The 21,300-nt window shown below is 40.3% G+C and overlaps 1 protein-coding gene across 1 annotated transcript in view; it reads left to right on the top strand.

Annotated features, from left to right (window-relative positions):
* Positions 1 to 21,300, top strand: part of nlgn2a (neuroligin 2a) — a 606,345-nt gene that overhangs the window by 377,652 nt on the left and 207,393 nt on the right. Inside the window, exon 4 of the mRNA XM_028798443.2 lies at positions 203 to 352. Within this exon, the coding sequence (XP_028654276.1) occupies positions 203 to 352 (150 nt within the window). The remainder of the gene's footprint in view (positions 1 to 202; positions 353 to 21,300) is intronic.

The raw sequence follows: 21,300 nt of genomic DNA, 5'->3' as shown, positions 1-21,300 counted from the left end.
CATCATTATCTTTATTGCTTTGAGGCAACCCCATTACTTTATCTATTAGGTTCTTTTCAAAGGCCATCTACAAAAACAAGTCCTTCCAAATTGGCAGGCTGCCCCATGGAAGCTTGTTTTGTTTGTTGGTCACTCAAGGTGCACAATTATTGCATGTTCTTCTATCTTTACTCAAGTTTTTAAACCCATCTCTTCTTCTCAGATATCCGGGACAGAAGGAAGAAGCCTGTTATGCTCTTCATTCATGGCGGCTCTTATATGGAAGGGACAGGAAACATGTTTGATGCCAGTGTGCTGGCCGCCTATGGAAACGTCATTGTCGTCACTATGAACTACCGCCTGGGTGTGCTTGGTAAGTCCTTCTTGCTTTATTTGTCTCTGCTCTGACTTGTAAAGAGAAAAAAAAGGAAAATTACACAGATTTTATATACTGTGGTAAATGAATATATTGTGATAGACATAATGGATAGACTGGCATATGATTGGGAATGGAAAGTGGTTCCATTATTGTGGAAGAATGGGGCAGATTGATGTACATCCCAGACGGAATTGTTTCTATACACATTACCAGTGAGAGACATCTAATGATGGACTGGGGGGGACTGCCTGCCGAGAACAGTTCATCCCCCAGTATGATAGGTGGCAGTGTACCTTTGGCAAGGTTCCAATATGGATAACCATAGAGTTGCATGGAACATAGAGTTCTTGAGGTCCCTTGGTGCCATCAGAGGATGCTTATGGAAGATAACTTACTGTTTAGGGGGGCTCAGCCTAACCTGGAAATGCTTCCTGGGTGTAATGTTGTGGCACCAACACTACTCCGGGGTCTGGCATTATAGGAGCCGACTTACCTCACTCTGGGACTGGAGTCAGGAGGCGATGGACAAATGTGGTGTAGTAGGACTAGAGGAAGGAGAAGAGAGATACTTGTGTTTATGGTGAACGAGTGTCTGTAAAGGTATTGTGAATTAAAGGTGTTTTAAACCAGGTGTCACTGGTGTCTGTGAGGTTGTGTTTGAGATTGGGGGAATCTGAGGCGCCCCCTACAGGTCACAATATGTAAGAGTATCTATCTATCTATCTATCTATCTATCTATCTATCTATCTATCTATCTATCTATCTATCTATCTATCTATCTATCTATCTATCTATCGTCAGTCACAAGATCATGGGGAGTGTTTTAAGAGTTTTACGTGGATGAATATGGGGTAGGATAAAGAGTGTAGCACTGCCACAAACTTCTGTTCCATTTGTTTTCTTAGAATGGAGGTAGAGATAGCATATAAAATCTAATGAGGTCACTTCCCTCACACACAAAGCCACGCCCCCTTCTGGTATCAGTCCTTTTTAATCAAAGCCCTCACAGGAAGTCTGCATTCAATATCAGACAAGCTTCTGAGGAGACCAGATATCTGTCTATCACACCTACTGGATATGAGTTTGTTCAACATTCTATTTCAAGACCATGGGAAGGCCATCTACAAGATTTTGGAGTTAGTCTGTGGGAATTTATTGTTCATTCTGTTAATTGTTAGATAGATAGATAGATAGATAGATAGATAGATAGATAGATAGATAGATAGATAGATAGATAGATAGATAGATAGATAGATAGATAGATAGATAGATAGATAGATAGATAGATAGGAAAGGTAGTATATAATTGACAGGGAGATATATATATAGAGGGAGAATGACAAAAAAATAAGCAGATATTCATGTACATATAAACTTATTGTATAAAATACTCTATAGTAGATATTTTATTCACTTGTTGATCATGTAGTGCCCTTCCTATCTATTTATCAGTTAGTGTACCTTTTTTCCTATCTATCTATCTATCTATCTATCTATCTATCTATCTATCTATCTATCTATCTATCTATCTATCTATCTATCTATCTATCTATCTATCTATCTATCTATCTATCTATCTATCTATCTATCTTATATAGTTTCCTTCCAATGATATCTGTCTATCTACATTATATATTTATATACTTTAAATTGAGATACTGAGAGTTAATACAGGTGGTTTTTTTATATTTAATCTTATTTTTTCCTGTGATCCAACACAAATATCACTTTCGCATTATTGTATAGAGTTATAAACACAGTACTGTTCATGGGTTTCCGGTATGTCATTTGTTTAACCTGCATTGCTTACTCGTGTAGTTACTAGGAATGGAATAATGAGATTCTGTATCCAGCCTATGAAATCTTCGTGCAAGAGATGAATTATTTGGGGGTGGGGGTTGATTTGTTTTCAATCCTATTTCTTGTAAAAATCTGTTTGTATGGGATGATTACAATAAAATCAATAAAATAAAAAAAAAAGAAATGAATCATTTGTTAGGAAACTTTACAATTAAATGCTAAGAGTTTCCATTTCAGCAGGGAGTTTGCCTACTTACACTCAATCAGAGGTCAAGATACGATGCTATTGGAAAACTGTATTATGGATTTCATTAATATTAATCAGTTAATTATTAACATCCAAATATGCCACAAACATTATGGTTTTGACATTCATGCAACATCTACCGGTGGCTGGGAAAATTACAATATATACAGTAAATAACTTGAGTGCAAAGAATAGAAATTTTTCTGACTCTAAAACCCAGGATGAAGACATTGAACACATGTCATTGAAGTTCCTATACACCTCAGTGTAATGTCATTTTAAGAAAAACTGTTTCCCGAACAGCAATGTTATGTATTTTTGAATGTATCTACATTGTGTGGTCTTGCATCAAAACAAGTGAACAGATGCACTCTGCGTCTACCCTCACTGAAAACCACACTACAATAATAAACCAAACATGCATTACAATGAAGAATTGTTCTTTCAGACTTGCACTTTATCATTACTTTAATGTAAATAATGTAATGTAAATAATTTAGTTTAAGTAAAGTTACTTTCAACATCCTTTAATTGTCTGTGGGCGACTGAAAATAACTGTTGTTTACTATGGTGACAAGGCAATGCACCAAAAAACACAAACTGAAATTAAAACCTCCACATTCACGGTCTGACAGGAATTATTTAAGATTTATCAAACCAACTCGTATTCCACCAGTTTACTGAAGAGCCAGAACTGTTTTTTTTCCCCTCATAGAAATTCATCTGTTATTAAGTTAAGGATAAACAGTTGGATATGCTGCCTTGTTTTCATGCAATCCTAACCTGTGCCGCAATGCCAAGCACGTATTCACATGAATAAGTTTGAATTGAGCATAGAAAGGAAATGAGCAGAGAACTAAACACATGAGTATCGTTGATGTGGTGCAATGACCGGTTCTTCTTGACAGGACTTTTCATTATTGCGTGAGATCCTCCTTCCTAAGTATTTGTTCTGGTTCTGTGTTGATTGTATTTCTTCTTGCCAGTGAATAAGTTGTGTGTGTGTGTTGTTGGGAACATCACAAGACTGAGCTGTTGACCTCTGATTTCCAGTAATTCTCATTAATGTGATGATGTCACAATAATTAAGTCAAGTGTCAAATGGCGATCATATTGCTGTGTGAACAACATTATAACTGTACAACTTTGAAAACACAATGAGAGGTCTAAAACTTGAAGGTACATCGTACCTGACCTGAGTCATAGTGGACTCATCAACATCTACATCCAGACCGTGTACTGAAGAAGGCTAATAGGGTATTGAGGGTCCCAGAAGTATGGAGTAAAAGTCAAGGGAGGTTATGCTAAAGATATATATAAAACACTAGTGAGGCCGCACCTGGAGGATTCTGTGCAGTTTTGGTCTCCATATTACAAAAATGACATAGCAGCACTATCTATCTATCTATCTATCTATCTATCTATCTATCTATCTATCTATCTATCTATCTATCTATCTATCTATCTATCTATCTATCAAGTCTAAGTTACTTTCAACATCTTTTAATCATCTGTGGCTGACGGAAAATAACTGTTAACATTAACAATAATTAACAATTAATAATAATTAATTAACAATAATATAACAATAATTAAGTCAAGTATCAAATGGCAATCATATTTCTGTGTGTCTTTCTCTACTCATGCTTTACGTAGACAACTTTATGAGCTCGTCCTGAGGTTTTATTCACTTCTGCAAGAAAGCAGAACAAAACTGAACACAAGCATTCAAGTCTACAGCTACATCCCCACTACCAGCAGTGTTTTTGAACAAAAATGATTTCAGTCCACTTTAGCATTTTCACATTTTTTATGAAAGTATCTCTGTCCACACTAAAACACCGAAAATGTATATGGCATAGTTGTCCACCTACATTGGGCGTGCCCATAGCATAGATGTCTTACCCAAAACTATGGCTCTGTAAAAATGTTATATTTACACACACACACACACAGACACACAGACACAATTCCAAAAATTATATTTTCGGACTCTGGGAGGTCTAAAATGTCGACATTCATCAAAATCTTGAAATGGAATTTTTGGACGATACCAATACTTTCCAAATACTTTGTATACGAGAAAGTCAGGGAGGTCTAAAACATCGAGATTCATCAAAATCTCGACATCGAATCTTCAGACGATTACAATACTTTTCCTATACGAGAAAGTAAAAACATGAGGTTAGTTTGGGCAAAAGGCTAAAACAGAGACTAACAAAACTGTAGCAGGCCTACATCAGATGAAATAATTTTTGCATTTCATTTACATTTTCCGATGTGTGTTACAAGTTCATTTATTGAGTAAATTCTAAACTGGCATATCCAGTGCCAAATACTTACCTAGCCGGCTGTATTTTTGATGCCTTTGGGCAAAATTTGACTGCTGGTATAGGGTGAGAAACATTTTCCGAATCCACACTACTTTATTACTATTTTATTATCGTTGTTATTATGTAGCAGACACCTTTGTCTAAAACGTCAATATTTGTGCCCTACCATTGAGGAACTGTACATTTGTGCATTAGGAAGATGTTATCATTATTATGACCATTTAGCAGATGCTGTTATTCAAGGCTACATGCATAAATTAGTGGAAGTACAAATACTGTACATGTATATGTTAGGAATTTCTTATTGTTATCAACATTGGTGTTGTTTGCCTAAAGCTGCTTCCATAAATTCGATTTAGTACATTACATTGGAGGGATTACACATATATATGCTAGAAATGTATTATTCTTGTTATTTTTCGGCAGCTTAGAAGAATCTTTCTAAATACACCATGGTGGCTAAGGGGCTGAGTGTGTGCACATTACTCTTTGGGGTGAATTTCGTAAAAGAGGAAAGAAAAGAAAACGCCCTCAACCTGTCTCCTCTCATACGTCACGGCAGGAAGTCCATGGTGTGGTCCTTCCGCGGGCAAGTCACACAGAATCACAGCCAAGACACTGCCAGGCATGCTGAGTGGACAGCAATGACATTGTGAAAGAATTGGGCAACTAAGCACTGGTGGTGGTTTCTGATTGCCATGTGGCCTGTTGTTTTCTTCACACAGAGAACCTCAGATACATGCACAAACCAGCATATTAATTCTATTAGTGCAGTATTTGACACTGTCAGACATGACATTCTACTGTCCAGAATGGAGAACATGCTGGGTATCTCTGGCACTGCCCTCCAGTGGTTCAAGTCCTATCTGACTGATAGGCAAGAGTTTGTTAGTCTTGGCAACAGCAGATCCAGCTCAGCGCCAGTCACACAAGGAGTCCCTCAGGGCTCTGTCCTCGGCCCTCTTCTCTTCTGTATTTATATGCTTCCCCTTGGCCATATTATACGTAGCTATGGACTGGGTTATCATTTTTAGGCAGACAGTACTCAACTTTATTTCAATGTTAAAAATGGAACTTCATCAGAGCTTTCTCAGCTCATGACCTGCCTCAGTGAAATTAATACCTGGATGGAGCAGAACTCTTTATAATTAAATTGCAACAAAACTGACCTCCTGCAAATTGGGACTAAAGTTCAACTTAATAAAATGAGCTCCTTCCCAGTCAGTCTTGGCGGTGATCTCATCAGACCTGCCTGTACTGTAAAAAATCTAGGTGTCATTTTTGATTCCTCCCTTTCTTATTCAGCCCACATAAACCACATTAAGAAACTTTCTTAATTTCACCTCCGTAACATATCCCGTGTTCACTCCTTCCTCTCCTTTTCTAATGCTGAGAAAATTGTCAATGCTTTTATCACATCCCGCATCGATTATTGTAACTCGCTGCTGGCATGTGCCCCTTCTAATCTTATATCACAGCTTCAGCTTATTGTAAACTCAGCTGCAAGAGCCCTTACTTGAACCAGCAGCCGCGAGCACATCACACCCATCCTGCTCCGTCTTCACTGGCTCCCTGTGTCTTACAGAATCGAATATAAAATCCTACTAATAACCTACAAAACCTTAAATGACCTCGCGCCAAACTACATCAGTGACCTTCTCCATCACTATGTGCCTGCCCGCCCACTAAGGTCCTCTGATTCTGGCAATCTTGTTGTGCCCCACACTAATCTACACTCCATGGGTGACAAGGCCTTCAGCTGTATAGCGCTCAGACTCTGGAATGACCTACCAAAATTAATCAGGTCAGCTGACTCCATGAATTCTTTTAAAAAACAACTCAAAACTCATCTGTTCAGGAAGGCTTTTAGCTCTACTTGACTTTATTAGCCTTCTTTTAGTTTACCTTTATGTCAAGATGCTCATGTAACCTGTGTGTGTGTGTGCGAGACCATCAATTATGTTGTCTGTTAGGCTATTTTTCTCTGAATTTACTATCTTAATCTTCTTTATTTATTTATCTGGTTTGTACAATGCTATATACTGCATACCCTGCCATTCTATCTTAAACTCTGTGAAGTGCCTTGAGTATGGGAAAGGCGCTATAGTATATAAATAAAATGTATTATTAGTATTATTATTATTATGGAGTACACGCCACATCACCTGGTAGGCAGGAGGACTTTATTAACCTTCGTAACTCAACCCAATGTTACTTTGGAGGAAGTAGGTGGATCCGATTGTTGAGTTTCTGTGTTCTAATGCTTCTAATGTTCTAATTGTCTTCAGAGCATTTGTGATGTCTTGAAGTGATAGCATTAAGCCAAGGAGCTGGGGGGGCATAGTGAACAACCTCAAAAAGCATCAAGAGCCCAGGGAAGTCACGTTGCTCACAAACCTGTGTTTTTTGTGACAAGCGACCATGTTCTGTCTGTAATCAACATGGCTATTTAGAACTGCTTAATGGCCGACTCAGTGTTGTAAATCCCCCCGTATATGCAGAAGTTGAATATTTTATGAAAAACTGATATCGCTTATGCCACTCTATATAATGTGCCTTGAAATGATATTAAACATGAACTTGCTAATATCTGCAGGGTCATTTTTATATCACAGGCCTTATTTATTACTTCAAAAGCAGCATTGGGTCTCTTTAATGTTATATTTTTATGTTTAATTAGTGATGCCTTTGAAATATTATACATCTTAAATATTACATGCTAATGAGCCTAGTCTAGTAGAGGCAAAACTTCCCAGAATGAGAAGAGCGGAGTCTAGGGATAACATTTGTGCAAATGACTTGAACAAAGTGGCAAACACATGCAGTAAGAGGTGCAAAGTCCAGCCTGTCTGCACTGAGCCAGCTGGCATTTGGTGAGATGGCGTATCTCATAGTGGTAATAGCGTGATGCTGACTGTCTGCTGAGGTGACATTTATTACATATATCTTTCTTAACTGCACACATGCACTGTGCTGAAATGCACATACTCTGTCGTGAAACGCTTACACTGCACGCTGAAACACATACAGTAGAAATGCATGCACTGTGTGCTGCATACTGAGACTATCATACTGTATACAAAAATGCATAAACTACACACTGGACTGCTTGAACTGTATACTGAAACACATACGTTATATACTGTATGATAATAATTAGACAAAGACATCATAAAGATTTGGGGCCGCCACCCGTATATTGTTTTCTCAGATGCAAAAGTTGAACTTTAGTAGCACGATGTGCATAGAACAGAGTCCAAAACAGAACTGACTATCAGAGACAAAGATGGAGGCTTTAAAGGTCCATAAAGGAAGTGACGTCAGCAAAGGGCCCATCACCAGAAGTGATGTCTTCTGGTTTGGAAGTGACATCAGCAAAGGGGTCGGCAGCGGAAGTGATGTCTTCTGAAGCGCTGGAACCTTGCAGGATTTCCCGGGAAAGGTCTGTAGGGAACTGAGAAAGACAGTCAGCGCACTCCGCCGTCCTCTGGTTGGATGTTTTATTACAATTACTCAGGCCCTTTAGCTGCCTCCTACTCGCACGTGTGTGACAACTGAAACCATTGCACTGCATACTGTAACGCTTGCCAAGTCACCGAAGCACACATACCAATCAGCCTCAACCTTTAAACCACCTGCCTAATATTGTGTAGCTCCCCCCTGTGCTGCCAAAACACCTTTGAGCTGTCAAGGCCTGGACTCTACAAGACCTCCGAAGGTGTCCTAGGTGTCAAGACGTCAGCAGCAGATCCTTTAAGTCCTGTAAGTTGTGACGTGGGGCTTCCGTGGATCCAACTTATTTCTCCAGCACGGTCCACTGATACTTTATCTGATTGAGATCTGGGGAATATGGAGGCCAAGTCAACATCTTGAACTCTGTGTCGTGTTTTTTAAATCATTGCTGAACTTTTTTTTTGCAGTGTGGCAGGGTGCATTACCTTTGAAAGTGGCCACTGCCATGAAGGGGCATTAGTGGTGTGCAACAATCTTTAGGTAGGTGTTAAACTAGCACCCACATGAATGCCAGGGTCCAAGGTTTCCCATCAGAACACTGCCCTGAGCATCACACTGCCTCTGCCAGCTTGACTTCTTCCCATAGTGCATCCTGTTGCCATCTTTGCATCAAGTAAATGACACGCACACACCCAGCCATCCATATGACCTAAAAGAAAACGTGATTCATTAGACGAGTCTACCATCTTCCATTCCACTATGGAGCAATTCTAATGCTCGCATGCCCATTGTAGGCACTTGTTAAAGTTGCTGAGATCCTTACGTTTGCCCATTTGTTTTCTGGTGCCAGCACATCACCTTAAAGAACTGACAGTTCTCTCATTGCCTGATATATCCCAGCCCTTGACAGGTGCCATTCTAACACTTCACAAATGTTTGTTGGCTGCATACTGAAAATATTATGTTATATGCTGAAACCCTTAAACGATATACTGAAATACATACATTAGGTACAGTACTAAAATTAGTACACTATATTAAAACTCCTACACTATGTATTAAAGTGAACACGTAGATTATATATTGAGATGGTCAGTTTCGTCATGGTAGCGTCCTAGGGTGACCCTGTTTTCTCTTCTGTTCTGCAAGTCCCATCTTTAGCCCTTATATGTTTACTCTGACCAGCCTGGCCATTGTCAGCGTTAACTGCTACTGTACTTCAAAACTTCCACATTTCTTTTACATGTGTAACCCCAGGCAATTAAACAAAGTACCAGAACAAACAGGAGAGAACTGTACACCATTTACTCATGTACAGATTAAGTTAAGATTTTCAGTTGTGCCCAAAATTTAAGCAAAGTAAAATGCGTGTTGGCAAAATAATACAACCTGATTAATAAACAGTTTATCTTGTGCACTTAAGTGACCAGGTGGCTCTCTGTCTTAGTAAGCGAAATGGTCTTTGGTCCAATATGGCCCTTTGCTGGCATGGCAGTGTTTGTCTTGGTAGAGTTCTATATTACTCTACTTTCCCCTTTTGTATTCTTTATTGTGTAACCTTTGTCAGAAGGCCTTATATCCCATAGACTTTTCACTGTTTATAAGGTATTGTACTTTATAACTTCTCCCCACCTTCCCTTCTATATCTATAACCAATTACATAGAGTAAAAGACAAGCAGGAGTTAAGTTACAGCTTTAAATAGTATATTTTAATATTGGCTACCATACAACCTGATAAATGCTGATGTGTAGTTTCAGGCGGCACACAGACTTGTTAGTTACTCAAATGTCTCTGGTCAGGTCATCATTTTAGCCACCTGCCTGTCTCAATATGGCTGCCAAGTTGTGCTTCTCAGAGTGGCCTTCTTTTCAGTCCATGGTGTGTGAGATGCTCCTTCATCATGATGGTGTGAGAGAGAGGGAGAGAGAAAAAAAATGATAAGGCAACCAAATTTATGTATTCTTTGTCCAAATCCTTGCACCAGTAGGGCATCGTGCTACAGAACGGCCAATCCCAAACAGCCATACTTTATACCAGGGGTGGGCAATGTCGGTCCTGGAGGGCCGCAGTGGCTGCAGGTTTTTGTTCCAACCCAGTTTCTTAATGAGAAGTCAGTTATTGCTGATGAAGCACTTATTGCTTAAGTGACGTTTTGATGCTTCATTTTAGTGGTCTCACTTGTTAAGGTTCTCCACCCTTAATTGCTTAATTTCAATCTTAAACTGCTGCATTCACTGTTTTGATGACACCTTTTTAGCAATAAAATGTAAATGACAAAGCAGCCAGTAGTTCTCCATCTAGCTTGTTTCCATTTACATCTGTTTGTGTTCATCATGCACTTTTTGATTTAATAAAAAACGTTTTAGTCTTCAAATGATTTGCATGATATCTTTGTAAAGGATATCTACGATATAAGAACCTTACATTGCGCAGACTAACAAGCCATAAAATTAAATAAGTTCTGAGATTGGCAAGGATTGGTTTCTAATTAAGCAACTGGGTTAGAATGAAAATCTGCAGCCACTGCGGCTCTCCAGGACCGACATTGCCCACCCCAGCTTCAGACCAATGGAGGCATACAGTACCTTTCACACCTGCCCCCAAAACAACAACAACAACATTTATTTCTATAGCACATTTTCATACAAAAAGTAGCTCAAAGTGCTTTACATAATGAAGAAAAGAAAAATAACAGACAAAATAAGAAATTAAAATAAGGCAACATTAGTTAGCATAGAAAAGGAGTAAGGTCCGATGGCCAGGGTGGGCAGAAAAAACAAAAAAAAACTCCAGAAAGCTGGAGAAAAAAATAAAATCTGTAGGGGTTCCAGGCCACGAGACCACCCAGTCCACTCTGGGCATTCTACCTAACATAAATGAAATAGTCCTCTTTGTAGTTAGGGTTCTCACGGAGTCACTTGATGCTGATGGTCATACAGACTTCTGGCTTTTAATCCATCCATCATTGTTGGAACATCATGGTGCTTTGGGTAGATGGTGGTGGCGCAAGACACCACCAAAAGGACACCGGAAAAGGAAACAGAAGAGAGAGTAGGGGTTAGTACAGATTTTAGAGCCACCATGAAAAGTTATTATAATGAATTGGATATACAGATCATTTGGATATACAAAACCATTTGTTAAGGTGAAGCTTGCCAGCTAGGTATTCTGTCTTTCCTGTGGGGGTTGACTGACTGACTGAGAGAGTCCTGCAGAGAATCAGTCACTTGCCAAACTGGTTTTAGGTACTTCCACTGAACCTGTCATAAAATTACAAAGAGACTCAGTCCTAAAAGGTTTTGGTTAGCCAAATATCAAACCACCACTGATATGACACTAATATTACATTGCTTTGTCTAAGTTCCAAATAAAGACATACAAAATATTTATCAACTTATATACAAAATTTCACACCACAACAGACAGAAACAGACAGAATGACTGTCCATATAGGCAGCTTCTTTATTAGCCTAAATTTAGGCTAGACCAGCTTCCTTGATTGACCCCCTGGACCAACGGGTCATCATAGTGCAGGGTCTCCCTAGTGTCATTCCAGTCCTGTTTAAACACGACGCAGCCCCCATTCCATTCCTGGCCAGACTTTTCTTTCATCTCGGGCACCTGTATTCCCCCAGGCTGTCTTCCTGGAAAGGGAAAGGGTTCTCGTGCTTCTAAACTTCCATAGGTTCATAAACTCTACCTGTACAACTAAATCCACACTTTTGATGTCATAGATAGAATATCAAAGCAGTAGCTTCACACTCAGTCGAGGGTTGGTTATAACAAAACCCTCTTTGTGTAATCCGTTACAACCAGATTGATGAAAAGCCTTCAACCTCCCTACCATAAGTTACATACCCCAGAGCAGCACTTATCTGATCTAGTTGGGTCATAATATGCCCAAGCAACAAATGGCTTATGTAGTATTAGTTTAAGTATAAAAATATGACTCAAACTTATTCGATAAAGAAAATATTACATGCTAAAAAATGGCCACATTATTAGGTACACCTTGCTAGTACCAGGTTGGACCCACTTTCACCTGCAGAACTGCCGTAATTCTTTCTGGGGCAGATTCAGGAAAGAGCTGGAAACATTCATCAGGGATTCTGGTCCATATTGACATGATAGCATCACGTAGTTGCTGCAGATTTGCCAGCTGCACATCCACGATGTGAATCTCCTCTTCCACCACATGCCAAAGGTGCTCTATTAGATTGAGATCTGGTGACTGTGGAAGCTATTTGACTACAGTGAGCTCATTGTCATGTTCAAGAAACCAGTTTGAGATGATCTGAGCTTTGTGGCATGGAACATTATCCTGCTAGAAGGAGCCATCAGAAGATGGGTACACTACGGTCATAAAGGGAATGAGATGGTTGGCAACAATACTCAGTGTAGGTTGTGGCATTTAAACGATGCTCAATTGGTACTAAGGGGCTAAAGGTGCATCAGTTAAACGAGTCCCCCTCTGTAAACACACAAACCGCCTTAGTGGAGGACTCATTGTCTTTGATTTGAAATGATCATCTTAATCAATTGAAAATGACAATACAAAGCTTTGTCTTTGCTTTTTTTTTTTTTTTTTGTGTTCAATGATTCCATGAAGCACAGAGAAAAAGTAATTTAAGGTTCAGATGTCTGAAATGTGAAGAAAATGGCTTTGATCAGCTTCAAACAAGAAACCTGAATAGGTTATTAGAGACAGGCTTGGGATAGGGGTCATTTTTACTCTTATTGTTTTATGTGTCATTATTAACACATTGTTTAGTGATTATGATCTTGTGATGATTGAATGGCAATAAATCAAAGGAGAAGTAATACGGAACTCAACTGCACTGTCCACCAGGGATGGGCTTACTGGACCAATCTATCTATCTATCTATCTATCTATCTATCTATCTATCTATCTATCTATCTATCTATCTATCTATCTATCTATCTATCTATCTATCTATCTATCTATCTATCTATCTATCTATCTATCTATCTATCTATTGTGGCGGACAGTCGGTACTTATTCATAATGGAAGGACTGGGTGAGAGACCATGATAATGCACCAGGGCATTATCTCCCCAAATCGTTACATTGCAGCAGTACCTCAGATTCCCACAGGGCATTCTGGGAGTTGAAGATTGCAGATTCAGCCATGTTAAATTCCGTGGATGCCGACAGGAGATGCTGCAGGGACTGTGGAGCCCTACTTCATGGGGCTTCCGCCTCACCGGGAAGTGCATCTGGACCATGCTAAAGGGCCACTGGAAGTACTCTTGGGTGCCACATAAAAGAAGCCTGCTGCCTTGATTTGGAGAGCTAGAGTCAGGAGGAAGGACAACAAAGCTTACCTGTAGGAGTGTTGGAGGCAGTGACAAAGAGAAGAAAGAAAGATGAAGTATGGCTGTTCATTGTGCTTAGTGCTGTGGGAAACACTTATAGAGAAGGGTTTCCCATGAATACAAACTTTCTAGTGCTTTTATGCTGGTGTGTGAGCCTGTTTATGTCAGTTTTGGGGAGCTGGAGTGCCCCTTATAGTCCACACTATTTACAGTATATAGTACCTTTCACATCTACAGTAACAGGTAAAATTCCATCAGGTCCAATGGCTTGAAGCATGTGTGACTTTTCTGTTTGTGAATCTATGAATGCAGTTTGTTTTTACTCCTGCATGGAGTATTCCACTTGTTTCTTCCTTTACAAATAATTGAGTAATATATTTGTTCAGTTCATTTGCAATTTCCTTCTCATTTTCAAATGATTTCTCATTTTGGGATTCTTGAATTTTCCTCTTTTTACTGGAGTTGTACTTTTTTAGTTGTAAATTGTTTGCTGCTTATTTTGACCTCACTAGCTATTCTTTTTTTTTTTGTTTTGTTTTATTCAGTTTCTCATTTGACCTTTTAGATACTTTTTGATGTGTTGCTATAGTTGAGCTTAGCTTCTTCTGCTTTGCTTTGAAAAGTGTCTTTAAAGCCCTGCAAAAGAACCCAGATGGAGAGATCAGAGTGGCTGTGATCAGGAGATGTGAAGTGATCTCCAGCAGGCCTTGCAAGGTCTTTAATCTAAACATTTCAAACGGTCTGCTCGCTGTCTACCTGTTTCCCCCTTGTAGATGGCTGGACACTTCTGTCATGACCTACTCTAGATTATTTGTATTAAACTCTACTCTAATTTGATGCTGATAACTTCATTGAGTCCTGCCCTAATTACCCACCTATTGAGTTCCCCCATTATTAATAAACCCCTTGGGTTTTGGGAGGGGTGTAGATTATAAAAGAAGTTTCTTTGGGATTTAGGCTAGAGAGAGAGTGTGAGAGGAGAAGGACAGAGCAAGGTATGGAGAGTTAGGGTCGGAGGGCCTGGGCCTTGGGTTTGGCTTTGGATTTCTTGTTGCTTGTTAAAGAAATGTAATTGTTGTTAGCTAGCCATCTATGTGATAAATGTGGATTGTATGAATCTAGCTGTGTCAACTTTGTGTAGCTAGATAGCTAAGTTAGTGTTGTCCTCCTGTCTTGTTTCTGTTTTGTGTAACTTTCTCCATATTGTGAGTTTATTTTCTTTTTAACAATAAATGGAGTCTGTTTTTAGTTAGCTGGCTTAGTTTTGTGTGTGTGTGTGTTTTGTCTTCCTCTCTCTCACTTGTGTGCGGCCTAGTTAAATACCCCTAGGCCTTTTAGTAGGCCGTAACACTACCTACAAAGAAATGGAGCAAATCAGATTTTTAGAGTGACACGGGTCCCCTTATCTAATATTACATTTACCAGAGGGACGAGATACAGTATAGTGTTGTTGGCAACATATTTGCAAGTGACCCAGCGCCTCCTGTCACAGCTCAAAATGCCTGGTTAGGAATGTGGCCCTCCTCTCTAAAGTGAATAAGGATGAGGAGGTGCAGTAGATTTGGCGGACGACGGAAGAAGATCAAGGGAGTGTTAAGAAAAAAAAGGCTGCAAAATGGGAAAATTAAGAGTGTTAAGGTGGAATGAAAGGACCAGCAGGATGAAGGTTGCATTTTTGGGGTTCCTTTTAGAGGCCTACTCCTGCCTTGATTGAGGGTCCTGTCCAAAATATGAGAACGGGGATCCTCTATCAATGAAGAAACTTCACATTCTGAGTGATTTATTATAGATGTCAAACTCAACATTGCAGAGGCAGTGGAGTCTAAGGAACTGTGAAAGAGCTCGAGAGTTTTTAGTATATCAGAGATAGAAAGAGCTGAAGAGAAGTTACATGTGTGAGCCAGTTAAACGGAGGAAATACAGTAAGTCCAGGAAAGCTGACAGAAAGAATAATATCTAAAAATGGAAGAGTTGTGGTGGAATCATTGGGACCGTAAATCTGAGGGACGCATGGAAAGCAGTAAAATCAGTAAAGAGCTCCTAGAGCAAGAGGCAGCACCGACACAGCACCATAAGGAAATTGCTGTTATTGTGGAGGTTCGTCTCTTAGACCAGCGTTTCTCAACCTTTAATTATTTGCGATCCGAGTTTTCATAACAGTTTTAATCGCGCCCCCCTAATGTTTTTTTGAAACCCTAATAAAAGTTATTCCTATATTTTTTTCTGCCGATACACCTCTACAAGTTTATAATTTCCCTACGAATAGCGAAATTACGCCACATATGGCAACATTCGCACCCCCTTTTTTGTTACTTCGCACCCCACTATGGGGGCATGCCCCATAGTTTGAGAACTGCTTAATTTGCCTTTGAACCCCCAACACAACTCTTAATGTCACCCCCTTAGAATTTCTAAAGGCCAGCTTGCTCTCCATTACCTATATTATCACACTTACCTCAGTAAGACCCTTGTGTCAAAGCAGGCAGGCGGTAGTGTTTATGGCATTGGTGCCACGATGCCTATCCGCCTCCAGAGGGGCACTTAAAGCCTTAATATTTTGTTTTTCCACAAGGCTCTTGTAGAAGTACTCGTATGCGACGAGTAATATCTCTCTGTAGGGCAAATTAAATTGGCTGCCTTTCGGACTGTGTGGCCCAGTTAGATAAAAATCTTGAAGGCTGTTTTCTCTATTGTCAGAGCCGCCTGCGCGGGTGCGTTTTTTCATTATTTCTTGCTCTCCCTTTCTCTCTTCTTGGGTCCTGTAATTGCGTCTCCTGTTTCATCAAAGTGTTCATTAAGAACACATTGACCAGCATTTTCTATCTCTAGTGTGTCTTAAAAGTACAAACACAAAAAACTATCAGACAGTCTTTTTGTTCTCGTGGCACAAAGGCCCAAGCGTCTGCTGTAATGCGCCTAATAAAAGGCCATTTGGAATTTATCATTTGGAGGGGCCGAGATTGATCTTGGAGGGGGGATTAACTGTCGCCGTTAAGAGCGCCTCACTTCAAAGATAATATGATGACATCTCACATCATGATGTGCTGCACATCACATCGGGCCTTTGGGACAGACCACTCGGTGGCGTAGCCGCCAACTGGCGAAGGTCAGGATTGCAGGCAGCAGTCATTACTGTCACGTGTGCAGAGTACAGCAGATTTCTGACTTGCATAAACCATAAAATAGAAGCCGTCAAAGCATTTTCTGTCGTGAACAAAACTCCAAGGCACTTTACCATTATTCCCATGAACACTTACTGAGCAAATTCTTAGGAACACTACACATGGACTTTTGAATGTGTTCCCTATGGTTGATTCTTTCAGGGAATCTTAATCATCTACTCACAGAAACTTCCAGAAATTTTCAGGTTTGTAGGTCATCATGGGGACAAGAAATGAAGGCAGCAGTAAACATGGTGCTCCCTGATGAGAACAAACATGTGCTCATGCTCTACCACATTCTCGTTGTGGTATAATGGCAGCAGAAAGCTTCAAGAAACTGAAGCTCATCTTGGCAACCAATCACCGACTGTTCAGAAGTAGTTTGCCAAGTTTCATACGTCTACACAAGCAAATGTTTGGGTTAGGTTTTCCAGAATCTCAATTGAGGTCACCGCAAGTGCAAGTTCACCACAACAGTGCCACCAAGACCATCCTCTTCGTTGGTGTCTCTGGAATCAGACTTTGGATACCCCAACCATCTCCTCTGATCTGGCTAGTTTTGATTTCAGGTTCTTCTCCAAAATCAAAGCCAACGTGAATGGAAAATTGAGAAGATGTGATCAAGGCCAGGAATGAAGGACAGGCAAAAAAGATGGTTTTTGAAAAACGGAGCCAAAGTGCATTGAGGTTGGTGGCGATTAGGTGGAGAAGTAAAGAATGAATAAGATTTCTGAGGAAAGAAGTGTTGAGGTTATCTCTTTTATTTCTATTAAAACAAAAGGATTTTTGGAACCCACCTCGTAGTAAAACTGGGCATGGACTCCTTTTGCTCTTAAAATAGCCTCAATTCTTCATAGTGTGGATTCCACAAGAAACATTCCTTCGAGATTCTGGGGAATGTAGGCATGATTGTATCTGCAGATACATCAGCTGCACATCCATGCTGTGAATCTCCCATTTTACATCATCCCAAAGGTGTTTATTTATAGTGTTTCTCAATGGGGGGCCATAAACATCCAAGGAGAGCTACAAAACAACTGACAATAATTATAAAATATGAGGGTAAATCAAAAAGTGGAGCTAATTTGAAAATTATGAGGTAACTGCAATAGATAGTGACTCGATACAACACATGTGCAATGGCTTATGGGTAGTTTGTACACACACAGTTTAGCTCTCTGCCGTTAGTCTAGTTGAAGCCAATTGCAAATGAACATGGATGCTACTCTGCGGGATTGCACTGCTGTTGAACAACACGCCTTAGACGGATTTCTTTGGGCACAGGGAGGAGTAAAACCTGTCAAAATTCACCTGGTGCCTTGGTGCATTACTATGCTGGAAGTAAGCATTACAAGATATGTAATTTGCTCAGCAGTGATTCTAAAATAGGCCGTGGCATTCACGTGATGATTGATTGGTATGCCAGGATAATGTTCCCCACACCATTACACCACCACCACCAGACAGGGCTGTTCACACAAGGCAGGTTGGGTGCATGGATTCATCTTATTGGTGCCAACATCTGATCCTACCATCTGTATAAACTATAAACTATAAACTAAAAGTTTTCAGACCACGCTATGTTTTTCCATTTTCAGCTGTCCAGTTTTGGTGAGCCTGTGCCCACTACAGCCTCAGCTTCTTCTTCTGGGCTGACAGGAATGTTAACCCGATGTGATCTTCTGCTGTTGTAGCCCATCCATCTCAAAGCTAGATGTGTTGTGCAATTCTGAGATGCTTTTTCTGCTCATCACAGTTGTACAGAGTGGTTATTGTAACCTTTCTCTAGTCTTGAACCACTCTGGCCATTCTCCTCTGAAATCTTTCATCAACAACTATCACTCACTAGATGCTTTTTGTTTTTATGAGTAAACTCTAATGGAGATCAGCAGTTACAGAAGTATTCAAGACAGCCCATCTGGTACCACCTGTCATGCCACTGAGGTCACACATTTTCTACGTTCTGGTGTTTGATGTGGTCATTAACTGAAGCTCCTGATCTGTATCTGCATGATTTTATATATTGCACTGCTGCCACATGATTGGCTCATTAGATAATTGTGTGATTAAGCAAGAAGTGCAAGTCTTCCTAACACTTTTCTCATGAGTGTACTGTATGTGGGAGCACTTGTTCAGGGACACATAATGAGGCAGAGGTCAGGGTTGGTTGTCATGATACTTGGTTTTGAGTTCCTAGAGTCAGTTTTGTGTTTCTTATCATTATGTTTTGGATCATACCACCGCACCATTTCGTGGTTGCTTTTTCTAACCAGTATCTCCATTTTCATGCCGGGGCAGATCTACCATCAGGACATTCTGGATGTGTGCCCAGTGTCCCATGATGGATAAGGGCCTTTCTATCAAACACTCCCTCACGTTTGATGAAACGATGAGGTATCCATGAACCAAAATAGTCAAGGGAGGCCACCCTACCCAGGGGAGATGAAGTGATAAAGTTTTGCCAAAACCAAATATGAGAAGTACTGCACTGCATTACATACAATACAATACAATACAGTTTATTTTTGTATAGCCCAAAATCACACAAGAAGTGCCGTGATGGGCTTTAACAGGCCCTGCCTCTTGACAGCCCCCCAGCCTTGACTCTCTATGAACACAAGGAAAAACTCCCAAAACAAAACCCTTGCAGGGAAAAAAATGGAAGAAATTTTGGGAAAGGTATTTCAAAGAGAGACCTCCTTTCCAGGTAGGTTGGGCGTACAGTGGGTGTCAAAAATACACAGAACAGAACACACAAGGAATCCTCAATACAATATAATAAAACAATAAAAATATTACAAGTACGGAGCAGAATTTAACAGTAGATTATATCACACAACACGATTTGGATTTGTTTAGAGTCCTGAAGACCTCGGCCATCAAGCTGTCTCCCCCTATTGGCCATTCCACAGCTGAATCAGTGCTCGTCCAGCCAATCCGATGAACCATTACATGAGCCGATGTCTGTACCCTGCAGTTTTAAACGTTTGATTGACCCTCTGTTAAGGAGCTAAGTCACCCAGGGATCAGAGCCACACTGTTGAATGCAACAGCTTCCTTACTGGTCACATGGGTTTCCAAGTTTGTGTTATGAGTCCTGGTTGCCTCACATAACTCAAAATTAAGCCTCCAGGCTCCAATGAAGCGTAGCATCATCATGGGCTGTCATGCAAACTATATAATAATATTATGATAAAAATATTGTATGTACTGTGTTGGGTTGGCACCCTGCCCAGGGTTTGTTTCCTGCCTTGCGCCCTGTGTTGGCTGGGATTGGCTCCAGAAGACCCCCGTGACCCTGTAGTTAGGATATAGCAGGTTGGATAATGGATGGATGGATGGATATTATATGTATTGTGGAAAAAAAATACTTTAGAAATCAATCGCAGATACTGCAGGTTAAAAAGTAGCATAGATAAAATCTCAGAAATTCTGGCCAGTTGGCCTGAGGGAATACAGGTGTCTCAGCTACCAGACCCTCTCCTTGCCACAAAACCTTGGCATCACTGGGATTGCCTTCAGGTATCATTCTGTTCCGTGGTTTTTCTTATCAGTGCTATTTCAGTGATGTGCAAATCTCAGAATATCATCACTGGTATTGCAACCTGGATGAAGGAACAGCATCTCCTGCTCATCCTGGAAAAGATGGACCTTGTTTTTCCAGCTCACCTTGTCTATTCAGCAACCCATCTCTGTTCAGCTTGGCTCATTATCTCTAACACCTGTCAACTATTTGTACAGTCTTGGGGTGGTGATCAATGACCAGGTGTCCATCACTGACCATGTTGCTATGGTCCTTCAGTCTAGCAGGTTCACTCAATTCATCATCCGCAAGATCAGACCTTGTGCAGCACAACTCCTGGTCCAGGCTTTGGTCTTGACACATCTGGACTACTGCAGCTCTGTTCTGGCAGGAGAACTGGTATGTGTCACCAAGCCACTGTAGATAATTCAAATTACAGTGGCAAATCTTGTGTTTAGCCAGCTGAGGCGGGGACAGGTCACTCCTTTTTAAGATCACTACACTAGCTCACTGTAGTGACTTATATAAACTTCAAATCCTTGGTGCTTGACTTAAGAATAGTCAGTGGGTCAGAACCTATGTATGTGGAAACACTTGGGATCTTGTACTCCTTCTTTCCCACTCAGGTTTGTCGATGTACAGCATCTGATGATGCCACCTCTGTATGGCATTAAATCTCAGTCCTGACTCCAGGAACAAGCTGCCCACCTCCATTCAATATTCTCACTCTCTTAATGTTTTTTTAAGAAGTGGCTGAAGGCTCTCTTGTTTGGCAAATTTCTTTCTAACTGGAAATGTAACTCGCTTGTATTTTGTTCTTAGGTCTTCACTTGTGATGATCAATTTTATAAACTTGTCCTGTCACACTTGTTCCCAAACAGTCCCAAAGACTGATGTTACTCGGTTATGTTGACCTCTTTGGTGAGTTGCTTTGGATACACACATCTTCTGCTAAGCAAATAAATAATCAATCTGAGTTGAAAGGACATTCTGGCTGGGGGTGGAATGGGACTGCGTCGTGCTGGAATAAGACTAGTTTGAAATAAGGAGTCAACTTATCCTATTAGTCTGGGAGGTACATGAAGT

This window comes from Erpetoichthys calabaricus, chromosome 3 (assembly GCF_900747795.2).
Source record: "Erpetoichthys calabaricus chromosome 3, fErpCal1.3, whole genome shotgun sequence".
Lineage (NCBI taxonomy): Eukaryota > Metazoa > Chordata > Cladistia > Polypteriformes > Polypteridae > Erpetoichthys > Erpetoichthys calabaricus.
Note: the sequence above shows the minus strand (reverse complement) of the source record. Positions and strands in the feature narration are given on the sequence as shown.